The sequence below is a fragment of the Astatotilapia calliptera genome, chromosome 11, assembly GCF_900246225.1.
Source record: "Astatotilapia calliptera chromosome 11, fAstCal1.2, whole genome shotgun sequence".
NCBI lineage: Eukaryota > Metazoa > Chordata > Actinopteri > Cichliformes > Cichlidae > Astatotilapia > Astatotilapia calliptera.
The window spans coordinates 9,419,054-9,443,905 of NC_039312.1; the positions used below are offsets into that span (position 1 = coordinate 9,419,054).

Below are 24,852 nucleotides of genomic sequence, written 5' to 3' on the forward strand. Positions count from 1 at the left end.
CACCCTGTGGGTTTGTATGGAGATCTGTCTGCGGGACCACTCTTGAAATATGAGAAACAATCAACAACACCCCCCCATCACCGTCACTCTCCTCCCTCCCTCCTCGATCAAGCTTCATGTCTTCCTCCTCCTCTCTCACCCATCATATATCCATGTAAGTGTGAGGGGATAAAAAGCAAATACAATATTGCAACACTTATTCCCAGATGCATGCAGTTTCAGCATCGTTATCATCCTCTTGATTCAGATACATTATAGCTGTATAACATAAGCACCTAATCTTTTCTGGCCCACGGATAAGACAGCAGTGAGAGCTTAAAGCTTAAAGATTTCTAAAATAAAGTGCAATAAAATTTTTAAAAAACATAAATAAATTTAAATAATAATTTTATTAATTACATTGAAAAGCCTTAATTTTGCATCTAACCTACAGCTGTATTGGTAAATGGACTGATTCTTATATAGCGCTTTCCTACTCTCCCAGAGAACTCAAAGCACTTTATACGACATGCCACATTCACCATTTCACACTTTCTTTTATTCTTTCTATCCACTATTCACACCTTCATACTCCAATGGATGCATAGTTAGTATCTTGCCCAAGGATATTTGGCATGCAGACTGAAGGAAACAGGGATCAAACCACCAACCTTCCAATCAGTAGATGACCTGCTCTACCTCCTGAGCTACAGCCACCCTTTATATAAGGTAGAGTGGATTTGGTGAAAGCTGTTCATAGACTTTCTTGGTTTTATGTTCAGGGAACTCACCTTTAACAGCAATACAGTTGGCAGCAATTCATTGCAATCTCAATACCCAAAGTAATAAGGTGATAGAAGAAAGACGGTGGTAGAAAAAAGAGAAAACCATACAGCTCCTTCAACCTCCAAAATAAAACTATTCAGTAAATTAATTTGCAGTGGGTCTGAGGCATTATCACCAATATATGATTTGCATAAGCTGCCATAACAAGAACAATTTTAATATATAATTAGAAAAAATGTATTTTAATTTGTCTTAAAAAATGTCTAAAAAACCAAAATAAATACGCAAAAGGGTTGGCTTGGCCGAATCAGCATGAACACAGAATACCATTATGCAACAAACTGCAATGATTCAGTCTCTCAAAATCAAATCTCTAACTTGGTTTCACCTGAGATTCAAACTAGCTTATAACAATACCTGTCTCCTGGAGCAGCTAGCATTAGCGAAAACCCTCAAAAGAAATGAAACATTGTGAGCAGCAGCAAGAAAAGACAACCGTATCTAATAATAATATGCATCGAACCCTATCCCACTTGAAATCAGTGTCAGTCGCACAAAGAACAACACACACACAAACAAAATACTAATTGAACTAAATGAAACTTTGCTTTGGGGTTTAATAGTAAGAAGTAGAAGTAAGGTGTTCTGGGAGGTTTTAATAATTTTGCCTCTTATGTGTAAAACCCAAGGTTAACATCAAAGGTCTTTCTTAGTTGATACCCCCCCTTCTACCTTTAAAACGATCTCAGTGACCAAGTGACACACCGTGTCCAAGCAAAAATGTCATTACCTGTAATGTTCAGCAGGCAAAACAGAATCAGCACTGACACTTAGACCCCTTCCATTTCAGATTTAACCACAGCAGGACCAGGGCATTGAATAACCCAATCAGCCTGCTCCCCTTGGACGGACGTATAACTCATGTTTAGAATGGCAACTTGTTGTTTGCAAGCCAATCGTGGTGATCAATTGTCCACCAACCCCAGCTCAACTGACACAATACACAACGCACACACCTTTAAAGTGCAATCATCCTTCAAGCCTCGTATCAGAAGTTGTTGGGTCGATGTAAGCCGTGCTGGAATTATGAGGTTTCCGACAGAGCTTGGACAACGATGAGTTGAACATAATCGAGTGTCTTGTTTTCATAAATGCAACAGCTGAGACCCAGAGGAGAAGGGTCACGAGGAGGAGGAGGGGAGCAAGCAGGAGCAGAAGATAGGCAAGGGTGAGGAAAGAATGGCAGAGGAGGAAGTGAAAGGCAATGCAAAAGGAAAAGAAAATGAGAAAAATGTTAAAATGGGAAGAAGTACAGTACAGTACCAGCCAGTAATACAGTATTACTGGCTGGTAACTACTACAACCTGAAACTTTCCTTTTCGTTCTAATGAGTTTTCTCCTTTGAATAAGCAGTTACATCTAGATGATGATTTGAGAGGGTTAGTAGATGCACAAGCCCGTTTTCTCCTTGTGAGCGCCGTCTGCTTGATCATGAAAGGAGGGAAAAAGAAACACAGGAGAAGGAATGAGGACAAATTCTTAACCCATTGAGTCATGAGCATAAGCACTCATTTCAGACAATAAGAACATTCCTCCCCTCCACAGACTAACCTATTTAACCTCCTGAGCATCACAGGGGGGGTTCCTGAAAGTCTAATTCAATAATAAATTATTTTTGAAACAGTTTTTTTTTTTTTACTTACTTGTGTTCTCTAATTGGGAAAATGCCATTAACACTTTTCAGTTACATACAAAGCCTCTGGTAACCACAAAGGAACAATAATAACTCTTACATACAGTTATTGAGCAATTGGTTTCAACTGACTGAAGAGTCTTCAGCCATGGTAATTGCTCAGGGAGTACATACACACTGAGGTTTTGTACTAAATGTTTATGCAAGCATGGTAGCATATTGTTGCTGGATGTTTTACAGAATGGCAGAGAGAATTGCCTAGTTTTGCTACACACTAGAGGTCACACTATAGAGGCCCCTAAGTAACAAGAGTGCATGGAAAATAAATTCATTGAATTACACACTTCTGGAACTAAAGGAAAAGTCAAGGGATGACCAGTATTGTTAGCATCCATCCCCTGTGAACTCTGAATGTCTGTGAGTAACCCATTATGTACATGGATAGTGTGTCACATGCACATAATTTATGTCAAAACATTTCACTGTGGCTCAAAGTGGTGGAACTGGGTGAACAGAACAGAGATTAACGTCTATAGAGAGGTGACCAAAGTATACCTGACAAAAAACAGAGCTGGAAGGAAATTAAATGGCTGAATATACTTGTGCAAATCATTTCATAAACATGACCTCAACGTATTGTGAGTCACATAATTTGCTAGATATTTAACTTAAATTGTACCATTATGGATTTCTCCTACCCCAGTCTCCGTCATGCAGCCTACTGCAGCTCAACATACTGGACTTGACTTAAAAGAAAAAAAAACAAACAAAAAAGAAAACACTGCATTTTCTCTGTGTTTCCTCAAGAGGGAGGCATTTCTGCAATAACAGGTCAAGAAAATAGATGACTGTATGAACATGTGGCCTGACTACGTTTCTATCAACCTTATAATTCATGGTTATAGATGTAAGGCATATATGGAAGATTAAAACAATTTAAGAATTGATACTGCAATTACACTTTCCTCAATATCTTTAACATGCGTTATACAGTAAAGCTAAATTCATAATTACAAATAGAATTTTTTTCACTGCAAAGGCTTTCTTGTACTGATGTAGAAGTCATTGCACCCCAACCTCACATAATAAAACCTCTGTTACAGAATGACCCAATAACACTGTGACAGACAGGAGGAGTGTTGATGCTTCTTTAATTCCATCGGCGAGTCACATTAACAAGTTATATCATAGCAGTCCTGAACAAATTCAAAACTCTCAATCATCAAAATGCATTAACAAAATAAAAACAAAAACTTATTCAGAAAAAAGTTTGAAGTAAAGCTACAGGAGAAAAGTAGTTCAGTTTCATAGTCCATATACAGTGAGCCATCAGAAAGTTAATATCGCTCTTTCAGAGTACACAAGTCTTTCGTCTTAGGCTCACTGTTAGATAAACTGTTTAAGCAGGCAGTAATAGCATACAAGTTCTCTCATAGGTTTACATTTTCTCAGACTGATACAAAGTCAGGAAAAACACTGCCTCTACTGAGGTACCTGAAATGAAAATATGTGAGTGGAGGGAGACAAAAAAGTCATGAAAGGAAATTTAAATAGTATTTTCATATAGCCCCAATGCAGAATTGTTCTGAATATAAATACTGACTATATAAAAAGCAGATCTTTGACTTGAATACATATCATAGTACATCATCATCCTCTGACCGTCCAGTGGAGCTTTCCATTTAAAATAAAACTGCAGGAGGGGTTACTGTGGCTCAATAAATCGCATTCTGTCAGGTGCTGAAATATTGACTTCCTGTTTCAGCCGTAATTCAAAATAAGATTCCCCATTTATATACAAAAACAGTATGGTTTCAAACATACAGAGTGAACTGTTAACTATGCATTAGAAAAAATCACATCACTAAGAAGTACATTTAATACTTAGCCATTTCACGGTGCAAACAGGTTTAAGTCATTCAAATCTTTACACTGATGCCAAGTCCCAGAAGTTCACAAATTCAATTTCAGGCTACAAAATTTCCACAATCCTGAGATGTTGCAGAAAAGTAGGGCTAAAAAGGGAAGGGGGGGCAGCTTTCTTTGTGATCTATACTTTTCTCTGTGCTCCCTTTACTGTAACAAATACATGAGAAAAAAAGAATCACATTAAAATGACCTACAATACTGTTGTCTACAAATGCAACATGCTTTAGAGCAATGTGAAATATTTAAGAAGGAAAAGCTACTAAAGTGCAAGCACAAATCGATAAAACTTAAATGACAAAGTATGGAGACAATACCAAAAGATTGTCATGACATGTGTGCAGTCTGGAGTGTCTGTATGATGTGGCCCGTCATGTGGCGGTTCTTCACCTCAGGGCTCGACATATGTACACACTCACACTTTACTTAGTTCAACCTGCACACACATCACACATTAGTAAAACAAGGAGGAAGGGGGGTGTGTGTGTGTGAAAAAGACAGAAAACAAAACTTTTGAAACCTTAATTCCTTAGGAAAATGTCCACTGGAGATCAGTGCCGAGTGGCTTCCAATTGTGACAAGATTGTCTATACATTCTTGATTTTCGCATAAAAATTCTACAGATTCAAGGCTATCATCACGAGTAGTAATAATATAGCAATAAACCTTTCATAGTGTAAGAGGAATACAGCACAAAAACAACTGCATTATTACACAAAGAAAAATAAAATGTGGCTCATTTATCAACAATAAAATCTGCAGAGAAGATCACAGATCTTTGTCATGGCAGTGAAAATAAAAATCAGTCATATACGTATATCAAAAATTCACAAAATGTCCTGCATTTGGAATATTCAAAATGCATATAAGAACTCTTCAAAAGCATACATCTTGAGAAGGCTTAAGAGATGTGAAATATTGCTTCACTGAAAGCCATAATGGGATACACATATACACTATGAATGATCACAGATGAGATGGAAATGTGATTTAAAATAATCTCCCAAAATCCCTCATTTTATTTGTTTCCAAAATAAAATAAATAAATAAAATAAAAATAAAATAAAAATCTGACCAAAGAACTAAATGAGGAACTACTTAACCTTAATTTTTTATTAAATCCCTTCACTGTCATTAAAATTGAAATCACAACCTCACCCCCTTACTGAGTGACTAAATCAGACCCCCTGGAGGGAGGGGGGGGGGAATCCAAAAGTAAAATTACAGGCGGACATTTCAAACAACAGACTGGTCCCTCAAATGGGGTGTATGAAGCACAATGTTACAGATGACTAAGGAGCAAACTCCATCCTGGAAGTCATTAGGGAAGATTAATTGACAATAATATGGTCCTACAAGGATAACAGTGTAATGCAGAAAATACACTTTTGCCTTTAAAATATCCAACTAAGCTACTTAACTGAATGTGCTTTCAGTGGTCACGTACAGTGATGTTTTTCCACTCTTTTCAACATTACACAACTAGCTCAAAAGGACAGTAACAAACCTAGAAGGTGACGTGAAATCATCAAATGCATTTTTGGTCCAAGTGTAATTTCTTTTAAAACATAAAAAAAAAAAAAAAAAAAACTTATGCGGGTGAGAAATGACCAAACTGTGGAATGTACATGCATGTGATCCATTGAACGCCAAAAATTGTGACATCATACAAGTTTTTCAATTTTGTCTCTGAACCCTGAGCGAAATCAAATATTATATTTATGTACAAATACATCCACACACACCAGGCTCATAGCAAGTACGACCACAAACTTGCAGAGACCCTAGTTAACCTCAAATGTGGCTATTGAAGCTAAATGCTTCAAGTAGTCCAACAGTTGTCACTGGTACCCTCAGGCCTTCCTTTTTCAGCACTTAATCCTCAATCCTGCTTAAATTAACTTGAGCCCATCCTTTCTGCACTTTCTACTCAAAAGGCAGCTATCATAAAGAGAGGAAATGGATAAAAGTTACAAATCAATGATAACCAAATACAGATGACTGGGGGCTCATTTTGTTCAGTTTCCCCTCATTTATATATTTAAAAAATAATAAAAAAAAATATCAAACAAAAGGACAGTCCATACTCTGTTAGAGGGAAAAGAATTTGCCCTAGAAATTTTAATATGTGCCTGCGCTTCAAGTATTCAAGTATTGTAACCCTAACAGCCATTGTTTGGCATTCTGACAAATCTTACTATGGAAGAGGAAAAAAAAGTAACAAAATAAACCTTTTAGAGGCTGAAAATCTCATAAATTTCACGGATACAATGGTAATAAAAGGTTATGGTAAACTTGATTTTTGTATTTGTGATTAATGAAAGATAGTCCCTTCTTATTCAGCAATTTACAGCTCTCCTTACACAACACTCCTCTCACCAGGAGAGGGGTTTGCTTTCCCCATCCAATTTCTCTAAACTCTTTTAGTTGTGTTTCTTGAGTCCATCTATTGTGCCATCGTGGTCGCTGAATTCGGGACAGATACCATTAGCCGTTTTGCTGGTGGCGGCGGCTCCTTTCACTTTCAGTGTCGACAGGCTGGGTTGGGTTTGGTGATCATTGTAGGGAGCACTGTGGAGGTCTGTGTTTTCTGTGTACAGGTAGTCGTCAGCAAAGTCTTGGTGGTGCTCCACAAAGTTTCTGAACTTGTCTGCGAAAAGACCACATGGGGGTGCCAGACACAAAGGCAGCATTAGGAAAAACTGCCAAGAGACTGAGGGCATCTTAAAATAAAGTGTCCTGGTTGTCAAATCTAATCCAATGCATGAGGGGGAAAAAAACTCACTTTGATAACTAATTATAGCTCAAAAGAATTCAGTGAAATATTTTTATGGCCGTTTTATTCGATCTCTTACCAAATGTGATCTTCCCTGTGTTGTCCACGTCAATGGCGGTAAACAGATGTGACACGCTGATGTGACTCACGCCTAAAGCTGTCTTAAGTATAACTGCTAACTCGCTTTCTGTGATGGCACCATCCTCCTCTGCCTCAAACATCTGGGGAAGAGGAAATATGATAAGATTAAAACATTCTCCTTAGCTTTGCTTTAGGGCCACTTGAACAGCATATAAGGTGACAGCCCTTGCTCAACTCAAATATCAAGCAAGTAAGAAGAGAAGATTATCATGCTCTTCTCACCTTACTTCATCAAGCTGATTTATAGATACCCAGAGTAACTGATCGGCTTCAGTGAAACCCTAAATGCACACTTCATCAAGCATTTTGAAAGGTTTTGAAATATGGGACAAATATAAATGTACTACCCAGAAGATGCGTTAATGGAGCAAATGTTATGCTGGTGCTTATGAAGCACAAAACTATTCTGCCAGTTGGTCAGATAAGCATAAATCTTACCTTAAAGGCCAATTTCATTGTTTCCAGAGTTTTGGCAGGCCTGCATACAACAGATAAGGCTATCACATATTCTCTAATATCCATTCTGTTATCTTCATGCTGAAAAGACAAGAGACCACAATAAAAATAAAATCAGACTGTGAGCAAGACTGCTATGTTTCACAGAAGCATCTGGCCGATAGCCATTTAGGTCAAAAACACATTGCAGCAACAAATCTTTTCTTGTTTAGGTTCCATTATGCAAATATGCACACTGAGTTTAGTTTAAAGAAAGCGCATACAATCCAGTTTTCTAGAAGCACTTTCTCATCAGACTACTTCAATCACGCCCCAAACTAGAACGAATATTGCTTCAGTTGTGCATTTTTCTAAAACTGCTGTTCTGTATCTGCATAATAAAAACTAAACGTGAAAATAATAAAACAAAATGCACTCAAGTAGCAGCAGTAACCACTGTGAAAGACTGCAGAGCAATCATGGTTATCAGTAAAAGGTCGCTGCAGTTTTTACCTCGTCAAAAAGACCAAACATGTCTCGCAGCATATCTGAAACTGGCACATCAAGGAAGTGTGCAAAGCCTTCCAGTCCCAGCTTCTGCCCCTCAAGCTTCCTGGCTCTGTTCCCATACTCCTGTAAAACCTTCTCGGAGTTCTGTGGTTTCAATCTGGGACAGCGATGACATAATAACATAAGAATAACAGTGTAAGCAAAGAGAGAGGGGAAAAAAATGAGAAGACTTGTGCTCCTGAGAATGAGCAAGCTATGACAACTCTATAGACTTTACAGTTATACTGTATAATATTTATGTGCTCCGTTCTACTCATTTGCATTTTCCCCCCCAACAAGCTACATGTTTTTCATTGTTTCGACTCTTTCATTCTCTGCTAGGCAAAACGCTAAATCCCTGCAGTGTTGGGAGAATATTTTGCCTTCCTCACCCTTGTGCCCCTTACTTAGTCATCTTTGATAGGTTTATTGCCTTGGAAAGTTTGAATGACTCACCCCAGTCTCCTGACAAGCTTGGCAAACTCCAGCAGACAGGTGTCGACTGGCAGCCTCAGCTGGCCTTCTGCCATGGCCAGCTGGCAGTCTTCAAATGAATAATCTGTGATGGGTACCCCCAGGGCTCTGTGCACCACACAGGAGAGATAATGATGGGACATCAGTTTGTGCAAATCAATATGAACTTTGCTTAAGGCCAATAACGCAGAGAAAGTATCTGATACATCTACTTTGAAGTTGGGAACAATGTTCCAAGTTTTCTCCATGAATCTGCAGAGCTGAAGTTTCCCCATGTGTGGCTCAAAGCAATAATGCACAAAATGTAGTAATCTAATAGGCAAGTATAGCCCTTACACAGCATAAGACAATGATAACTAGGTGGTTCACATTCATTTAGGATTGTATTTTATATATAATTATTATACTTCTAAAGAAAAATGCAAAGTTTCTAAACAGTGTATACTTTATTTAATAATTAGATGACAATGGAAATCTAAAAGATGTGGATTAATACAACTTTACAGCTAGAGACATTCACTGCATTCACCGTTTTTAAATGAAGCGGCAAAATTGGAATTGGAATAATAACCTCAGTCAACTTTGTGTTGTGTACATAAATTGTTGAAATGTATATAATATGATCAATTATTTCAACATACTTAGCCATGATACGTCTCACATTGATGGCAAAGAGTGCAGGATTCTTCTTCTCCTCCTCTGAGGGTGTATAGATGGGAAGAAACTGTAGAAAGCCCCCCCAAAAATATCTTTTTTAAAATCATTAGCATCTCTCTCAGAGTCATATTTTTCATACGGGTAGATATGCAATTATCTATATTGACAGTAATGCACACTTACCTCTATCACAAACTCATTGTGTAACTGGCAGAGTGTCAGCCATAAAATTTGGAATCTGGATAATAACAGGACATCAACAACAACAACAAATTACAAACAAACAAAAAGGAGAGCCCTGCACAGACAACACGTCAACTGAAAACCTCTTACATTTTTCTTGTTGTTTATTTAATTTTCTTAATGCACAAATTTTCAAACCCTTTAATATTTAAGTTCCAGCTGGGAAAGCTTAAGGTAACATGCGAGAATAAATTAATTAAAACACTGTCAAATTATCAAGTCATGTGAGATTGTGTGTAAATACTATGCAATTTCCATATTTGTCATTTTGAGTTTAGTTCTTTATTTATGTCTGATTTTGACTTAAAACAATGTTAGTTACAGTATGTAAAGAATGCACAAAGTGTTAAATTAAGAAAGTGTGAAATTCTGTACTTACGCTCCTGGGCCTTGCCATGTCCATGTGATTGAGTCCTGTTAAAAATAAATAAATAAACAAACAAACCACATGAAGAAGAGACAAATTATTAGTCTCTCAAACACACTTTTACTTTTTATTTCTTGGTTCAAGTGATAACTTTGCTCCAGCTTTCTTTCTCACAGGCAGCTTATTTTCAATCAGTTTAAAAATGATTACAGTGTAATTAGTTTATGGTAAGTTAAGTGTGCAATTAAATACTCAACTCTAGCACATTAAAATTCAGTTTGGACAAACATTTTTCAGACACCCCCAACAAGCATTTCATACAGGTTTCAATATGTTACAGTTTTGATGCGTTTACTCAGAGCGAAAACATGTATTAGCTTTAGACTTCACCTGGATACGTGCTTAGGTTTCCAAAGCTAAGAGATTCATTGTGCTAATGATTATTTATTCTTTTAAATTTTGGAAGGCTTCTATCCTTTTATGGACATTTCCAAAATAAGGTTGCTCCAAAAAAATGGAAATGCTATGTTTAATCCCTTAAATGTAAACACAGTAAGATAATGTGTGTCAATAAAATTCAAAATCCATTACGCTTCATGGCAGACTGAACTTTTTTTTTATTACCATTATATTAAAAAGTCTACTGTTCTCACGCAATGACACCTATTAAATGCAAATGAGGCAGCCCAGGAATTAATATTCACACAGACTAGCTAGAAGTTATTAAAAATTGGTTTCTGTACTTCGTTCTAATGCTTTGCAGCTGAATACAGATGGGCAAAATGGGCATCACTAGCGTTTTTTCTCAGCTAGGAGTGATTTCATATGGCTGAAAAACTAAGTTCTTCTGGAATCGCTTTTAACTCTTTAAAGCTGTGGAACCCACCCCCTTTCTTTCCTCTAGCTGTGGACACCGACTTCATTTTCATCAGACATAATTTTCATATGTAAAATTATGTCTCAGAAAGCTGTTATGCTTTTGAATGACTAAATTCTGCAGTCATAGTAAGATAATTTGCTGTGATATCAGCAGATAACAGCCTTGCTGTGCATCATTGCACAGTTATTATCATTGTGCATGAATTTCGGCATCATAAAAGTAAAGCCAATAGTGCCATCATGAGGAAAAAAAATGGCAAAACAAATTGGCATCAATCAACAAAACATTTTGGGTATTTGAAAATTCCATAACAAAAGCATCATGGTTAACCAGTCAATTGGTTTGAGGAACAAAAAGGGCGATGAGTGCTTTTCCAAATAAAATGAATTAATGCCACAGGACACGATTCTAGATTTGTTTTGTTTTTTTCTACATTTCACAGCTCCTATTTCTAATCTATCACCTAATGACAAAAAGGCTAAGGGGGGAAAAAAAAAACAACTTTTTGCCAATTTACTTACCAGTTTATTAGGGTAACGAATGACCACAGGCTGCACTGGTACAGCTGGGATGAAGGCCCCTACGAGGATTTAAAAACAACAACAAAAACAAGACAGGAGACTAGTTTTCATCTGTTATATTTGTAAAGGAAACATGCTGGTCTAAGAAAAAATTAGAATAGCAATTACACAGTTAAAAAAGAAAACAAAACAAAAAAAAAAAAACATGGGTACTTACCTGGCTTAAAGGTGATTAGGCAGGATCTATTGGTGCACGTTCCCTCTGGAAAAATCATGATCTGTATGTATGAGAGGGAAACTAGTTAGTGGTTGATGTTTACTGCAATGTCTGGTAAAAACAGATCATGGCATTCATGCATTTAATTGGTGCAACATGGTGACTCTTGCATAACTTCACCAACTTACCTGAGGCCATTCTCCTCCAGAGCGGGCTCTGCGTTTGATCTCCTCCACAGTCTTCTTCCTGGAGTCCTGGTCTGACCGGGAAACGAACACCGGCCTGATGTACTTAATCAAAGCTTGAAGCAGAAGGAAGACAGTGGAGGAAATTCAGATAGAAATTACTTGAGAAGCCATTGCTGCAAACAACAAATACTTCTATTTCTGCAATAAATATCCCAATCGTAAATGTAGAACTGTCAAACATCAAAAGCACAAACGCTTCACTACACAGAATAATTTAATTGGGCAGAGATCTAATCTTTTGCAGGCACAAAACTCAATCAAAAGTCTAAAGTTTTTAACACAAAGGAAAAACCGTATCCAATAATGACTGGGATTAGATACATTTCAAGCAAAAACGCATAATTTTATGAAAATCTGTAAGATCCACAAAAAGTTTGCAGGATTAAATCATTGTTAAATATATCTTACATTGTACTTGCATTTCCTTTTGCTGTAAAAATTAATGGTGTACTTTATTCAGTGAGTATAACTCATAAATATACAGAAGGAGATACACAAATACAAGGAACACAGCTATTAAGGAACAAAAACTGTCACACATTTGATGTCAACTTCCTCTTTTGATGACAGATTAGGAAACCAATTCTGTACAATAACCCCCACCCACTCAGTGACATGCTGGCCAGTCACGGGAGCACAGTCGGTGACAGACTGAGATTACCCAAATCCACCACTGAATGACACAAGAAATCATTGCTGCCTGTGGTCATCTTTATGTACAGTTCCTCCATCTAAAGCACACATACACAATGCAGTAGTTGCACACCTTTAAGATCTGCACATACTGTACAGAGACAATAACAAAATAAGTATGATAAGAGAGGGACCTCAATTAAAACTTTATCCATATTCAATTTTGTTTGATATATTGGGATATCTATATATTAGAGCTATTTGTATTTATAAGAACCATTTTGTAGTATATTGTTTTTTAACTAGTTAATTTTCTTACTGCCTTGAGCAACTGTTTCCCCTGGGATTAATAAAGTATTCTGATTCTGATTCATCTAATGTTTAAATATAAGCCACGTTTCCATTGTAGGAACTCTGAGCAGGCAGAAGGTGGCACTAAAACACACAGGACATAACATACAGCCCTCTAATCATCATTGTTTTCATGACCATGAGACCATCGTCAGATGATGGGATAACTGATTTGAAACACCTCCGGCTGCGATTTCAATTCAGAGCACAACAAAACAACAGTAATGGTCAGCGCAACTATCGATCTGTGAAAAACAACCAGGGACAACAGGGGTAATGGTGGCTGTATGACTATTTGTTATGTCCGTCTATATGATATGATTCTTTTTATTTTGTTGACAGTGATACAGTTTTTGTGCTGGCAGTAGTTACACGCTGGAGCTTTTGTCAGTCCACTGCTGCTGGCTTGGTTGATGATAATCACCTGCATTTGAAACAAACTTTAACCTTTACATAGTGACACAATCTACAACAACAGTGCTGAACCAGTTAACTGTGTGCATATTATCAGGTACAGAGCAACTGCCCAATGTAATGCTAGACCATTTATTTATTTGTTTGTTTTTCTAAGCCCTATCACTAAAATGTAAGGTGTAATGAGAACATTAACACTTGTTGCCACCCACTCCACCTTGCCTGCACTCTCTTCTTCACATCTATAGAGCACTGTCTATTGCTTTGGCTGGTTAACCCCTGGAGTGTAAATTTATCTACCCTCATAGCTTCACTGTTACACCCATCTCCCTCTCATTCACTGAATTTCATTCCTCTTCTCTCCAGGCTCTTTACCACCTGCTCTCCTCAACTCACTATAGATCACAATGTCACCTGTGAACACCATAGTCCATGGAGACTCCTATCTGATGACATCTGTCAACCTGTCCATCATAACTGCAAACAAAAAGGGGCTCAGAGCCGATCCCCGATGTAATCCCACCCCCCCACTTTGAACCCGTCTGCCACGTCTACTACACACTTCACCACTGTTTTGCTGTCCTCATACACTTTCTGCACCATCCTCATATACTACTACAGTTCCTCTCTTGGCACCTTATATGCTTTCTCCAGTTCCACAAAGACACAATGCAGCTCCTTCTGACCTTCTCTACTGCATCTACAGCGCTCTTTGTGCCGTAACAACAAAACTGCTCATTTCACAGCCAAAAAAGTACTCTTGAGTAATGCAGTGAAATTATTGTTGGTGCATAATAACTGAAAGAACAAATTTAAATATTTTGATTTTGATTTGATTTTTATTGATTAGCATTCAAATATCTCAGTGAAAACAGAACAAAGATCTACCACAAAGCAAGAAAGCATGAGACAAGGCTAATCAAAAGGTATTGGCTGAAGCATTTGCTTATTACGCCTACCCTTTTCACAAAATATCTTTTTGCATGCAGCTCGAAGCAAATAATAAAACAAAGCAAAAACCAAACAAACAAACAAGAAAAAAAAAAAAAAAAAAAAACTTTCCACCTTAGATAAGTAACAACATCAAAGCAAAAGAATCAAGAGGTTTTGTTTTTTTTGGGTTTTTTTTTTTTTGCTCTTTTCATTCTTGATTTATATATTTTTCTAATACTCTATTTTTAAACAAGGAAAATGAACTACACCTTTTTAAATCACTGTCATAACTATTCCACAGGTTAACTCCTCTAACAGAAACACATCTCTGCTTTATATTTGTCCTCATCTTGTTTTTTTTTTAAAGAAATCTGTTCCCCTTAAGTCATACTGACTCTCTCTGACTTTGAACAGTCCAATATATGTGCAATCTGTGCACTAGTAGACGTGCAAAGGGACATGTGCAATGACAAACAGGAAACTGAGTAGGCAAAGACTAGGGTTAAAGACTTTGTAGAGCAGAAGCATCTTTCGTTTTACCGAGACCAAAAAAAAAAAAAAAAAAAAAAAAAGCCTCTCTTTGCTCATACAGAAAGTCAACAGAAAGAGAGAAGTTTGAGAGTAGTAAGGGAACAAAATGAAGAAAGAAGAAGGTGAGACCATGACAAGAAGAAGAAGAAATGATTTCAACTGTGAGCTGTCTGCTGACAGGAAGGGATTACATCTCTCGCAAGAACCCTACAAGTCGCTCTGCACACGTCATTCTGGCTGATCAGGTCTTAATGCTTATTCTGGATTCCACGTGGCCATGCCCTTGTGCTTGGTTCCTACTGCAAGTCCAAAAGGACTTGTCACCCTAAAGAACATTAGAGGCCCTTTAACATTTTAGGGAAAGCCAATATTGAGATAGTAGAAACAATAGAATAACAGCATAAAATTCAATATATTTTTACAATTTCAAATGCATTCATTTGCATTTTTTACACTTTAGCCCAGCTAATCCAAATCATAATAGCTGACTGCATATTGTTTAAACAGACAATTTGCCAATAAACAAATATGCTGAAATATGGTCGTAATCCTGCAACACAAGTAAAGCTGCTTTAACTTGGCCGAGCTTCACTCAGCCTGGAACTAACAATGTGGCTAATTACTGACTCAGCAGGGAGAGCAGGAGGAGAAAGGAAGGCAAAAATAACACATAAACACCTTCACAGCATGTTCTGCTTACGGGGACATAAGAACCGGTGACTGAACTGGCAATTGAGAAGACTGTTGAACTTGCAGCCTAGTTGATAGGATTTGACTTATATTATTGTACTGAGTGCATCTAAGCAAGTCCTGCCGGTCCTCTGGATGTTACTCTGAGTTGTGCAAAGACAAGGCCACACAGCTAGCTAAATAAGCATTTGGCTTTGTGGGATCTATGTCTGGCTATGAATAAAATTTAAAAAAAATCATTAGTCTGAGTGTCTTTTATCCAGACACTTATATTTTGTATTTTGACTTGGCTCCTTTTGACATGTTTGTGGGTTAAAGAATGTTGTGAGTACAGTGTAACACTGAGCATTCAAGTTTGACTTTTTTTTCTTTTTAACAAAATTACCTTGTTTAGTCACAGTTGAAAACTCAAACGTGTTGTTCTGGAGTATAATATCTGCTTTCATTACAGCATAGCATCTGTATTTTCTTTGTCTTTTTTTTTTTGAGGTATAGCACTGCTATACCAAGCTACACAAGGCTGAACAAAAACCAAGCTACACTTGCTTTTAACTTATCAAAATTAAATGCAAATCAGAGTGGGCAATCCCCTGTTGACTGTAACGGCAGCAAAGTCATGGGAACTGTCTTACTGATGCTGTACTGATAATCTTCCCCTTTGTACAAGCCACATACCACAAATATCATCTTTCCCTCACGTGCTGCTAAAATGCATCTAGTAACTCACTGTCATGAGCAATGAGATTTTGTTTTTGTGTGTGCCTGTGTGTTCGTGTGTGTGGTGGTGGGGTTACTTACTTCCCCAGAGAGGTATATCCTTGCTCTCAGCCTTCATGACAATTGAGGACATTGTCATGGTGACTGGGATGGCATCAAAGTAAGAAGAGTGGGGTGCCAGGGTAAGGATAGGTGCTTCTGTAGGCAATGCCCTTCGCCCTTTCACAGTCATCCAATGGAACCCTCCCGCAAACCACATGACTCGCATGATTATTCTCAGAATGATGTCCACCAGTCTGGAAAACAAGATCATCCATGTGTGAGAAGCACTTTTCACTTCTTGCAAATAAAAGAAAACACTTTAAATGATATAGCATAATTTATTAAAACAGCAGTACCAATATTCACAATAGAGTCATAAGGGACACAGGATTAGTGTTGTAAGTTGCTATGGAAAATAAACTGCGTCAATAATTGGTGACCAGAAGCGAACTGACACCATAACCACCTGTAATGCACAGTGTGGGGTCTAGTTCTTCAAATGTATTACTTCTCACGCTGTTTCTTCACTAACATTACCGGTAAGATCTCACAACTTAAGACAGAATTATATCCGTCATCTTTCCAGTCAAGGCCAATCAAGAAACTAGCTATAATTTAAGTTTCACTAAAAAACACCTTTTACCAGAAGTATCACAAAATTTCTATTTGACACACAGCACTTTAAGTACATCAGAGCTTTAAATTCAACAAAAAGTGCTTGGTTGGTATCATCATAAAGTGAGTAAGACAGCAAAGACTAGCTGGAGAACTGTGTGCTTTAACCCTACAGGGCCTGCTGTCAACAGCCAAACTAAACTTGATATTAACGATGCTCATGATTATGCAATTGTTTCTTGTCTTAAAAATCAATAAATTCCTCAATTTATACTGGCTACTGTCAGGAGGAAGTAGGCACCACCTCCACAACTAAATTATAGAAAGACTGTGCTGGATTGGCAAAAACATGTTTGAACATGGATGCTATCGTACAAACTCAACAAACATAGGAAGTCACATACTTTGACAAATTTCATTGTGCAGTTCCTTCGAAAACATAAAATGAGTAATGCAAGGGAAGCACATCACAAATCTACCATAACAATGCACATTAGTTTAACAGTACTAGACTCTGCATTCTAAACTCCCTCATTCAAGAGGGGTCGCCATAGCTCCATGTTTGAATGCCCACAACTCCAAAGGGAAACCAGGGATCTTTCATTTCTTAGGCCGATGTGCAAATCATTACACTATGGAGCCACTCGAGCTTAATTACTGAACTTTGAGCCAGTTCTACCAGTTGTTTTTTTTTTTTTAATTATCGAAAGCTATACATTAAAAAACACCCACCTTCTCCAGAGGCACTGGGGTTCAACGGTGGTCTCGGAGCGCCCCACTGAGGCAATGAAGGCAAAAGGCCAGGCCAGCAACATCATGAATGCAGCTATGAGTAGACGGATGGGGAATAGCGTGACTGTCATTAACGCAATCTGTGAAATAGAGAAAAAGCAAAAAGATCAGTTATTTTCTATACTGCTACAGTTCTTATTTGTAAAAGGATGACTTCAGCCTACAGAATGAATCCATGACTGAAGTGATCTCTTACAGGATGGGTATGTCAGCAACTTCATAGCTGTTCAGGTTGCCAAACTGGAGCTTTAATGGTCGAACAACAATGGTCTCAGGCTGCAGTTCAAACAAGTAAAATGACTGTGTGTTTGTAAAATAAGCAACACACACAAACAAGTGCCTAATATGTGTGTCCTACACAGTATAAATGGCAGCGAGTTTGCAGCATGGCCTCTAAACATAGCTCCTATAATTTAAGACTACGCAATACAAATTTGTCTTATGGGTTTACTTCCTATACTCACAAGCAATATCCTTTAAAGCTGACATGTTATATACCAAGTTGTGCATTCTTAGAGGCTCTGATAATCCTTGCACCTCACTCTAAAGATTCAGTTATGACTGTTTATTTAAAAGCTATTCATGACCCTGATAGCACACCTTATCTTTTGTCAATATTTGTCCTGATAGCAAGCACTGCTGTTAAACATCAAGTCTAAGTGGCCTACCTTATCAGGAGAGAGTTCTTATCTAACAGCAAATTCAGTTTAAACTGCATTTTAAAATGCCAAACACATTCTCAAAAAAGGGGGCTGGGGGTTCCTGTTGTTAAGAATGTCTTAACCCAGCGGTCCCCAACCTGTTTTGCGCCACGGACTGGTTTATGCCCGACAATATTTTCACGTACCGGCCTTTAAGGTGTCGCGGATAAATACAACAAAATAAAACTAGTACCGGTACCGAAAAAAAGAAGATTTATTCATAACACACGTGAAAAAACCCAGGGACACCGAGTTAACGATAAAAACAATAACAAAAGAACGCTGAAAACCGATAAAAACCCTGAAAACTATACATTTCACACCTGAGCCTCAACTCTCGCGGCCCGGTACCAAACGACTCACCGGTACCGGTCCGAGGCCCAGGGTTGGGGACCGCTGTCTTAACCTGTGCAATGTTGAAAGATCAATTCAAAGCACAGGAATACATGAATGTCAACAGGCAATGCTAGTAAAGGGACTCTTTGGAATTTAAGAGGTATAGCAATATGCTAAAAAAACTTTATTTTAGGGCTTATAATGTAATCAAATATAAAAATGTTATCTAACAGACTGTATAAATCTTTTTTCTGTCCTAATTAAAGTCCCAAGAGGCTGAAAACAATGTGCACTGTTAAACCACATAATCATACATATGTAACAGAAGGCTAAGTTAGAAAGTGAGCTCTGTGTTAAACATCAGCTATACACGCAGTTCCACACTAACCTCAAAGATGATTTTTTGTGCATTTGGGGTTTTTTTTCCTTCCATTTTTAAATATCAGCAAAAATACAAAAACAATAGAGTGATTTTAGCCTGTGTTTAAGGAGATGCCAACAAATTAATAGTAAAACACTTCTCTGAATTAGCAGCATTGACAAATAAAAATCCAAGCGAATTGCATATGCCCAGAGGGTTTTTGTTTAACCACTCCCTCTCGTTTTAGCGCTGATGAGTTAGAAAAGAAAGAAAACCCTTAATGTTCACTTGATTTGGAAATATTAACGTGCAAAAGTATAAGAAAAAGACAGTGCTTCTGGGAGTGGACTTTCAAACGAAAAAAAAAAAAAAAAAAAAATGAAGCTGAGATTTAGTTTAGAGAACAGTGATGGTTCTTCGCAATGCTAATGCCAACAGTAATACAGTACGCAGTGGTCTGCCAATCAATCTATGCTCTATCAGACCTGCAGTCTGCAATCTTTTCTGTGTCATTTCATGTTCAACATTTATAAACTACAACTTTTACATGAGCAGGATCATACCCCTCATACTATTATTCAGTGTGGATGTAGATGCTGGATACTATAGAGCAAATGCTGAAGGCCATTTAGTTATGAAGGGGCAGGAGGTATTGTTTTCCAAAGCACTATACACAACTGATGTGCCCACTCTTGATGTCAGACCACATAAAACTTCTAATTATACTAAAAAGTTACCACAATATCATCGCTCATCGAGTAGTGAATCACAGCGATTATCATATACAGGACAGCATTTTGCTAGCGAACCCTGTGTTCTGGCATTCATGTAGGAAATATTATTTAATGGTGTGGTTTTGTGCAATTATGAGAAGTTGTAAATGTTTCCACTTTCACTACACAAAGACAGATTTGGGCCTTTAGGTTAGGCTTGTCAAAATCAGACTCCTAAGATTAGCAGAATGCATTGTGACACCTCACCAGCTTTTGAAGCTTCTCAGGAACAGTTCTTTGAAATAGAATATTGGCTGACCACAATCTAATCAAGAACATCACAAAATATTGCCATAAAGTCACCCTACTGATCAGCTCTCAGTCAATTAACTTGACTAAAGTTTACAGACATTGCATGAGCAACTTTATGTGGATTGAATGGGTAAGTATTGAATTACAAAGCCTCTAAAGTTGATCCAAGATTTAGCCACATTAGTCATTTGCCCCATTAGTAAGAATTATCTACCTTATTACGATTGCCTCTTTTTATAGAAATCCACTTTGAGCATCAGCAAAGCAGTGAAAAGAATTTATTCCTTTTAAAAATATGCAAAAGCAGAATAATTCTCAATTCATTAACAGCCTATCAGTTCCCAAGCCGTTAGCCTGCAAAACTATATAAAGTTAAAGCTTTATGGTTTGACAGCAACTCCTCTGATCCTGCTATTATTGTCCATTACTTAATTAAATTATCACCACACAACTGAGGCAGTCTTTCGCATTTGTGAAACACCAATGCAACACAAACTTCTTCAGTTTCACTAGAAAGACTGTGACAATGTCCGGTTTTACAATAAACAGAACATACTGCAGTTCCCTTTCTCTCTGAAGTGAAAACAGACTCTGTGGGTTGATCATTTGGATGTGAAAGCAAGACCTGAGCACGATGCTCTCTGTAGCCTCTTTGAGTGTCACTTATCAGTTGTCCAGTTGTTAGACTCAAAGTCTCATGAACAAGTTTTTATTTCTTCCCCTTTTGTTTATATATTAAACTTGCTGGAGAAACCACACTTTTGTTTTAGTCTTGAGGAACGGCTAATAAATGTAAGCCTATTCTCTTGGCTTTGATCCACCTATCTACCACACATTCTCAATTCTCCCTCCAGTCTCTATGGGGAAAAAAGCAACAAATAAAGAGATGTGCTTGACCTTCACCTAGTCACTATGTGTATCTGTAACACCATACTCTATTACAGAATGGCAGAGCTGCCTCATTCATAAACTCTGGCCTTCCCATTCTACTGTGCTGTGTTACTGAAAATACCTAACACATAGCTGTGCTGCAATTCCACATTGTTTACTAACACAGCACATATTACATTATCTATGTTAAGAATAAGCAGTCAATTGCAAGTAATTGTTTAGAATGAACGCACAGGTGCACACACATCTCTGTGTCAGCTATTTCGAGAGATCATATGAGGTTAACTACACATGGGCCATGTGTGCCTTTAATTCGCATGCAGTCCCAGTTTTCAAGAACATGACAGTCTAATACTCAAGCTTACAGATGATGACTGCAGGTTCTCATTATCTGTGCCTAATGCAACACGTAGCAAAAGTGGACAAGACAATACTGAAGGAGGTAAATCTGTGCAGGGTTCAAATTTCCGCTGAACGATGTCTGTACTTCTCACTTAAACAGTTTCATGACTTTAAAGTGAAAATGATCAGTGTAAGCCTAGTGGCTGCAAACCTGACTTGCTCTCCAATTAACTCCTTTTGCAGAGAAGCCCGAAAGCCCCAAAATCTGATTACGTGCAGCAGCAGTGACGAATAGCTGCTATAAAGTTTTGCTCCATCTTCAACGAGAAAGGCAAATTGTTTGAACATTAAGAGCTGTGGGGAAATCCATTTTATTTGTAGACAGGAGGAGGGTTGGAAAAAACGTGTCTGCCGGTTTACAACCCCCCTTCTCCAAATCCTCACGTGTTAATTGAACCGCGATAACCAACGAAGCCAGAGCAAAAAAGAAGAGAAGCATGTTTAAATAAACGACGTACACAAATGTTGTCATCCAATATAGTGAAACCCACCAAAAAACCTTTCGAATAGCCGGAGTAACAATTAAACAGCAACAAGCTAGGCCCCTCTTGGACAGGCAGCCATGCTCAAATAACTGACTTTCGTTCTCCTATTATAGAGACAGGGTGATTTACAAGCTTTACATCAGGTAGTCGTGTGTAAAATGGGACATTCTTTCTACAGTTAAGGCGATTGTTTTAAAGACCCCCCGCGCTTTCAATGGGGATTCAAGTAAGGCAGTAGAACCGACAAGATAGCGGAGAAAAAGCAACATGTATGTAGCTAATGTTAGCTGACTAGCTAATACTAGCTCAACTGAATGCATGCAATCAAGGGAATCAGTTAAATAACTGCCAGTATGACTCTGTGTCGCACTAAAGTGATAGTGTTCCACGGGCAGCTAAAACTGCATGAATAGGTTAAAAAATGCGTGCAAACACATACACAAAATTACCTTTGCTTTTTCCAGTGGGGTGAATTTCAAGACGTGCACAAAAGGGTTTCTGACCGGTGGAGCTTGATCCATTTTCTTTCCATCTCCTTCCATCACACATTGTCTGTTACTCGGCAACCTCATTTTTTATAGAGGTAATATTAGTCGTGGCTGCAGCTGTATTTCTTAATACTTCAGTCAGAAAACTGATTCTGCTTGAAAGGAAGGCTCTTCACGCAAAACGTAGCGTCCCTTATCTGTCTTGGACAGTGGCTAATTGAGCTGGCAGTGCAGGGCTATTAACGCTATCTCCCTTTCTTGGACAGCATGGAGGGATGATGACTGGCTCGAGGATTAGCTGGGGATGTCTGAAGTCGCCGATATCGCAGGAGTCCTTCCTCCACACCGTGCTCCCCAATCAAACCAGTCCGCTAGCTTTGGATGCTAACGGAGCCGCTGTTCCACTCGTCATGCATCACGCATGCGCAAGACAATCTTTCTTACCCATGTCGATCCCCTGTGCCCAGCATGGTGTGATGCTGCGTTCACATTTAACAAAAATGTCGTAATTTTAATAATTTGATCAATTTGCTCTACGTTTTGTTTGTATATTTGTATTTGGGAGGATATTTATTAATTTAGTTTCACTTTTTAAAAAATGAATATTTATAACACAAGCACACATAAATACGGTGTGCTTGTGGGTTAAAATTTATAGAATAGAATAGAATAGAATACCTTTATTGTCACTATACAGTTGTACTATGAGATACAGAGCATCTCCTACTCAGTGCAAACATGCTGGGGGGGGCACAGTTCTGCAGCGGCTGTGGGGGGCGGCTGTGTTATCGGTGCATGTGTGAGTTCAGGGTGGTTATGGCTTTGGGGAAGAAAGTGTTTTCGAGTCTGTGGGTTTTTGTGCTGATGCACCTGTAGCAGGCTGAACATGTTGAAACCCCAGGGTGGGAGCTGTCCTTGATAATGTTTGCTGCTCTGCTGAGGCAGCGGGAGGAATAAATGTCCACCAGGGAGGGGAGAGGGCAGCCGATGATCTTTTGTGCTGTCTTGACCACACTCTGAAGCCTCACTCTATCCGCCATGGTGCAGCTGCCGTACCATACCGTGATGCAGTAGGTTAGCAGGCTCTCAATGGATGAGCGGTAGAAGGTCAGCAGCAGGTTGGAGTTCAGCTTATACTTCTTGAGGACTCTCAGGAAGTGCAGCCACTGTTGGGCCTTCTTGACGACTGCTGAGATGTTGTCTGTCCAGGAGATGTCAGCAGAGATGAGGACACCAAGGAACCGGAAGGTGTGGACCCTCTCCACACACTCCCCGTTGATGTAAAGGGGGGCCAAGTCAGTGCTGTGTCTCCTGAAGTCAACAATGAGCTCTTTGGTTTTCTTAGTAGAGTAGCGTGCATGTAGAGTTTCCCGTGACTGCAAAAGTACAGCAGAAGTGGAAAGGGAAACTACCAAGAAGGAATTCGATGTATCCTCTGGGCAGAGGAAAAGGGACACTTGGTGGCGGAACGAGGAAGTACAGGAAAGTATTCAAAGCAAGAGGTCAACAAAGAAAAAGTGGGGATATGAAGGAAATAGACACGAATACTGGGAATGTAGGTGTACAGCAAAGAGGGATGTGGCAAGGGAAAAGGGCTTGACTCTAAGGAAGGATAAAGGGTCTTGTATCAATTGGCTAGGCAGAAAGATCGATCTGGAAAGGATGTGCAACAGGTCAGGGTGATTAAGGACAGAGTACTGAAGAGCGTGTTGAGAATTTGGAAGGAGTACTTTCAGGAGCTGATGAATGAAGAGGGAGGATGGATGAAGGACAGCTATTGAATCATTAAATGCAGAAGATTACTAAGAGTGAGGGAGGCCAGCTATGAAGAATATCAGAATCAGAATACTTTATTGATCCCTAGGGGAAATTATGTAGGGTGAATATGAAGGGTGAATGACAGACCTGTGTCGGTGTGGACCTGTCTAAAAATGCCTGAGGACCGAGAAGAATTGTTGTAAAGGTCAGGAGGAGTTGCACTGTGTCTTTGTGGATCTAGAGAAAGCATATGACAAAGTACCAAGAGAAGAACTGTGGTACTGCATAAGGAAGTCAAAAGTACGTAAGGGGTGGTGCAGGGTATGTATAAAGAGAGTCAGACAATGGCGAGGACAGTATACAATGAAGATTCATGGATGTAGTTGTGGCGTGGGTGTGGTCTCTGGCCAGCTGCAGAGGAGGGGTGACTCAGTGAGCTCCCGGGGCGGCGCAGGGGCGGGGTGAACAGGTGTGCTGGGGATCTGTCAGTGATTGTCTCTCTTTATATGTTGGCAGTGACAGTCGGAGGAGGAGAGCGGACGTGACAGCAGTGAGAGAGAGCGGGAGTGTCTGTGTCCCAGTACAAAACCACAGTATTAAATAAAAGTTCTGCTGTCGTAATATTCGCTCCGGCTTATGTTTCTTGGGGCCAACATTACAGTAGTAAAATAGGACATGCAAAGGGTTTGCGTGACAGAGGAAGATGCTAGGGATAGGGTGAGATTGTGGCAGATGGTGCGTTGTGGCAAACCCTAAAAGGAGGAGCCAGAAGAAGAATAAGAGAGTGAATTTGAA

General features: G+C 38.7%; 1 protein-coding gene across 1 annotated transcript; it reads right to left on the minus strand.

Moving 5' to 3' along the window:
* Nucleotides 1-5,407: 5,407 nt before the first annotated feature.
* On the minus strand, nt 5,408-22,743 carry LOC113032295 (lysophosphatidylcholine acyltransferase 1). The gene is made up of 14 exons (XM_026185121.1): nt 22,261-22,743; nt 17,551-17,690; nt 16,243-16,457; nt 11,833-11,945; nt 11,645-11,705; nt 11,428-11,486; nt 10,039-10,073; nt 9,600-9,654; nt 9,401-9,483; nt 8,742-8,867; nt 8,250-8,403; nt 7,740-7,838; nt 7,240-7,381; nt 5,408-7,034 (listed from the first exon to the last, which is right to left on the minus strand). Exons 1-14 carry the CDS (start codon nt 22,381-22,383, stop codon nt 6,808-6,810), a joined length of 1,632 nt encoding a protein of 543 aa, XP_026040906.1. The 5' UTR covers nt 22,384-22,743; the 3' UTR covers nt 5,408-6,807.
* Nucleotides 22,744-24,852: the final 2,109 nt, after the last annotated feature.

Bases quoted from the DNA above. Each gene is read 5' to 3' on its own strand.
- LOC113032295 (XM_026185121.1), bottom strand. From the start codon at position 22,383: ATGAGGTTGCCGAGTAACAGACAATGTGTGATGGAAGGAGATGGAAAG. The intron at 10,074-11,427 runs GTAAGTAAATTG...TATTTTTAACAG, and splicing joins TTCGTTACCCTAATAAACTG to GACTCAATCACATGGACATG. The intron at 7,035-7,239 runs GTAAGAGATCGA...GTCTTTTCGCAG, and splicing joins CACAGGGAAGATCACATTTG to ACAAGTTCAGAAACTTTGTG.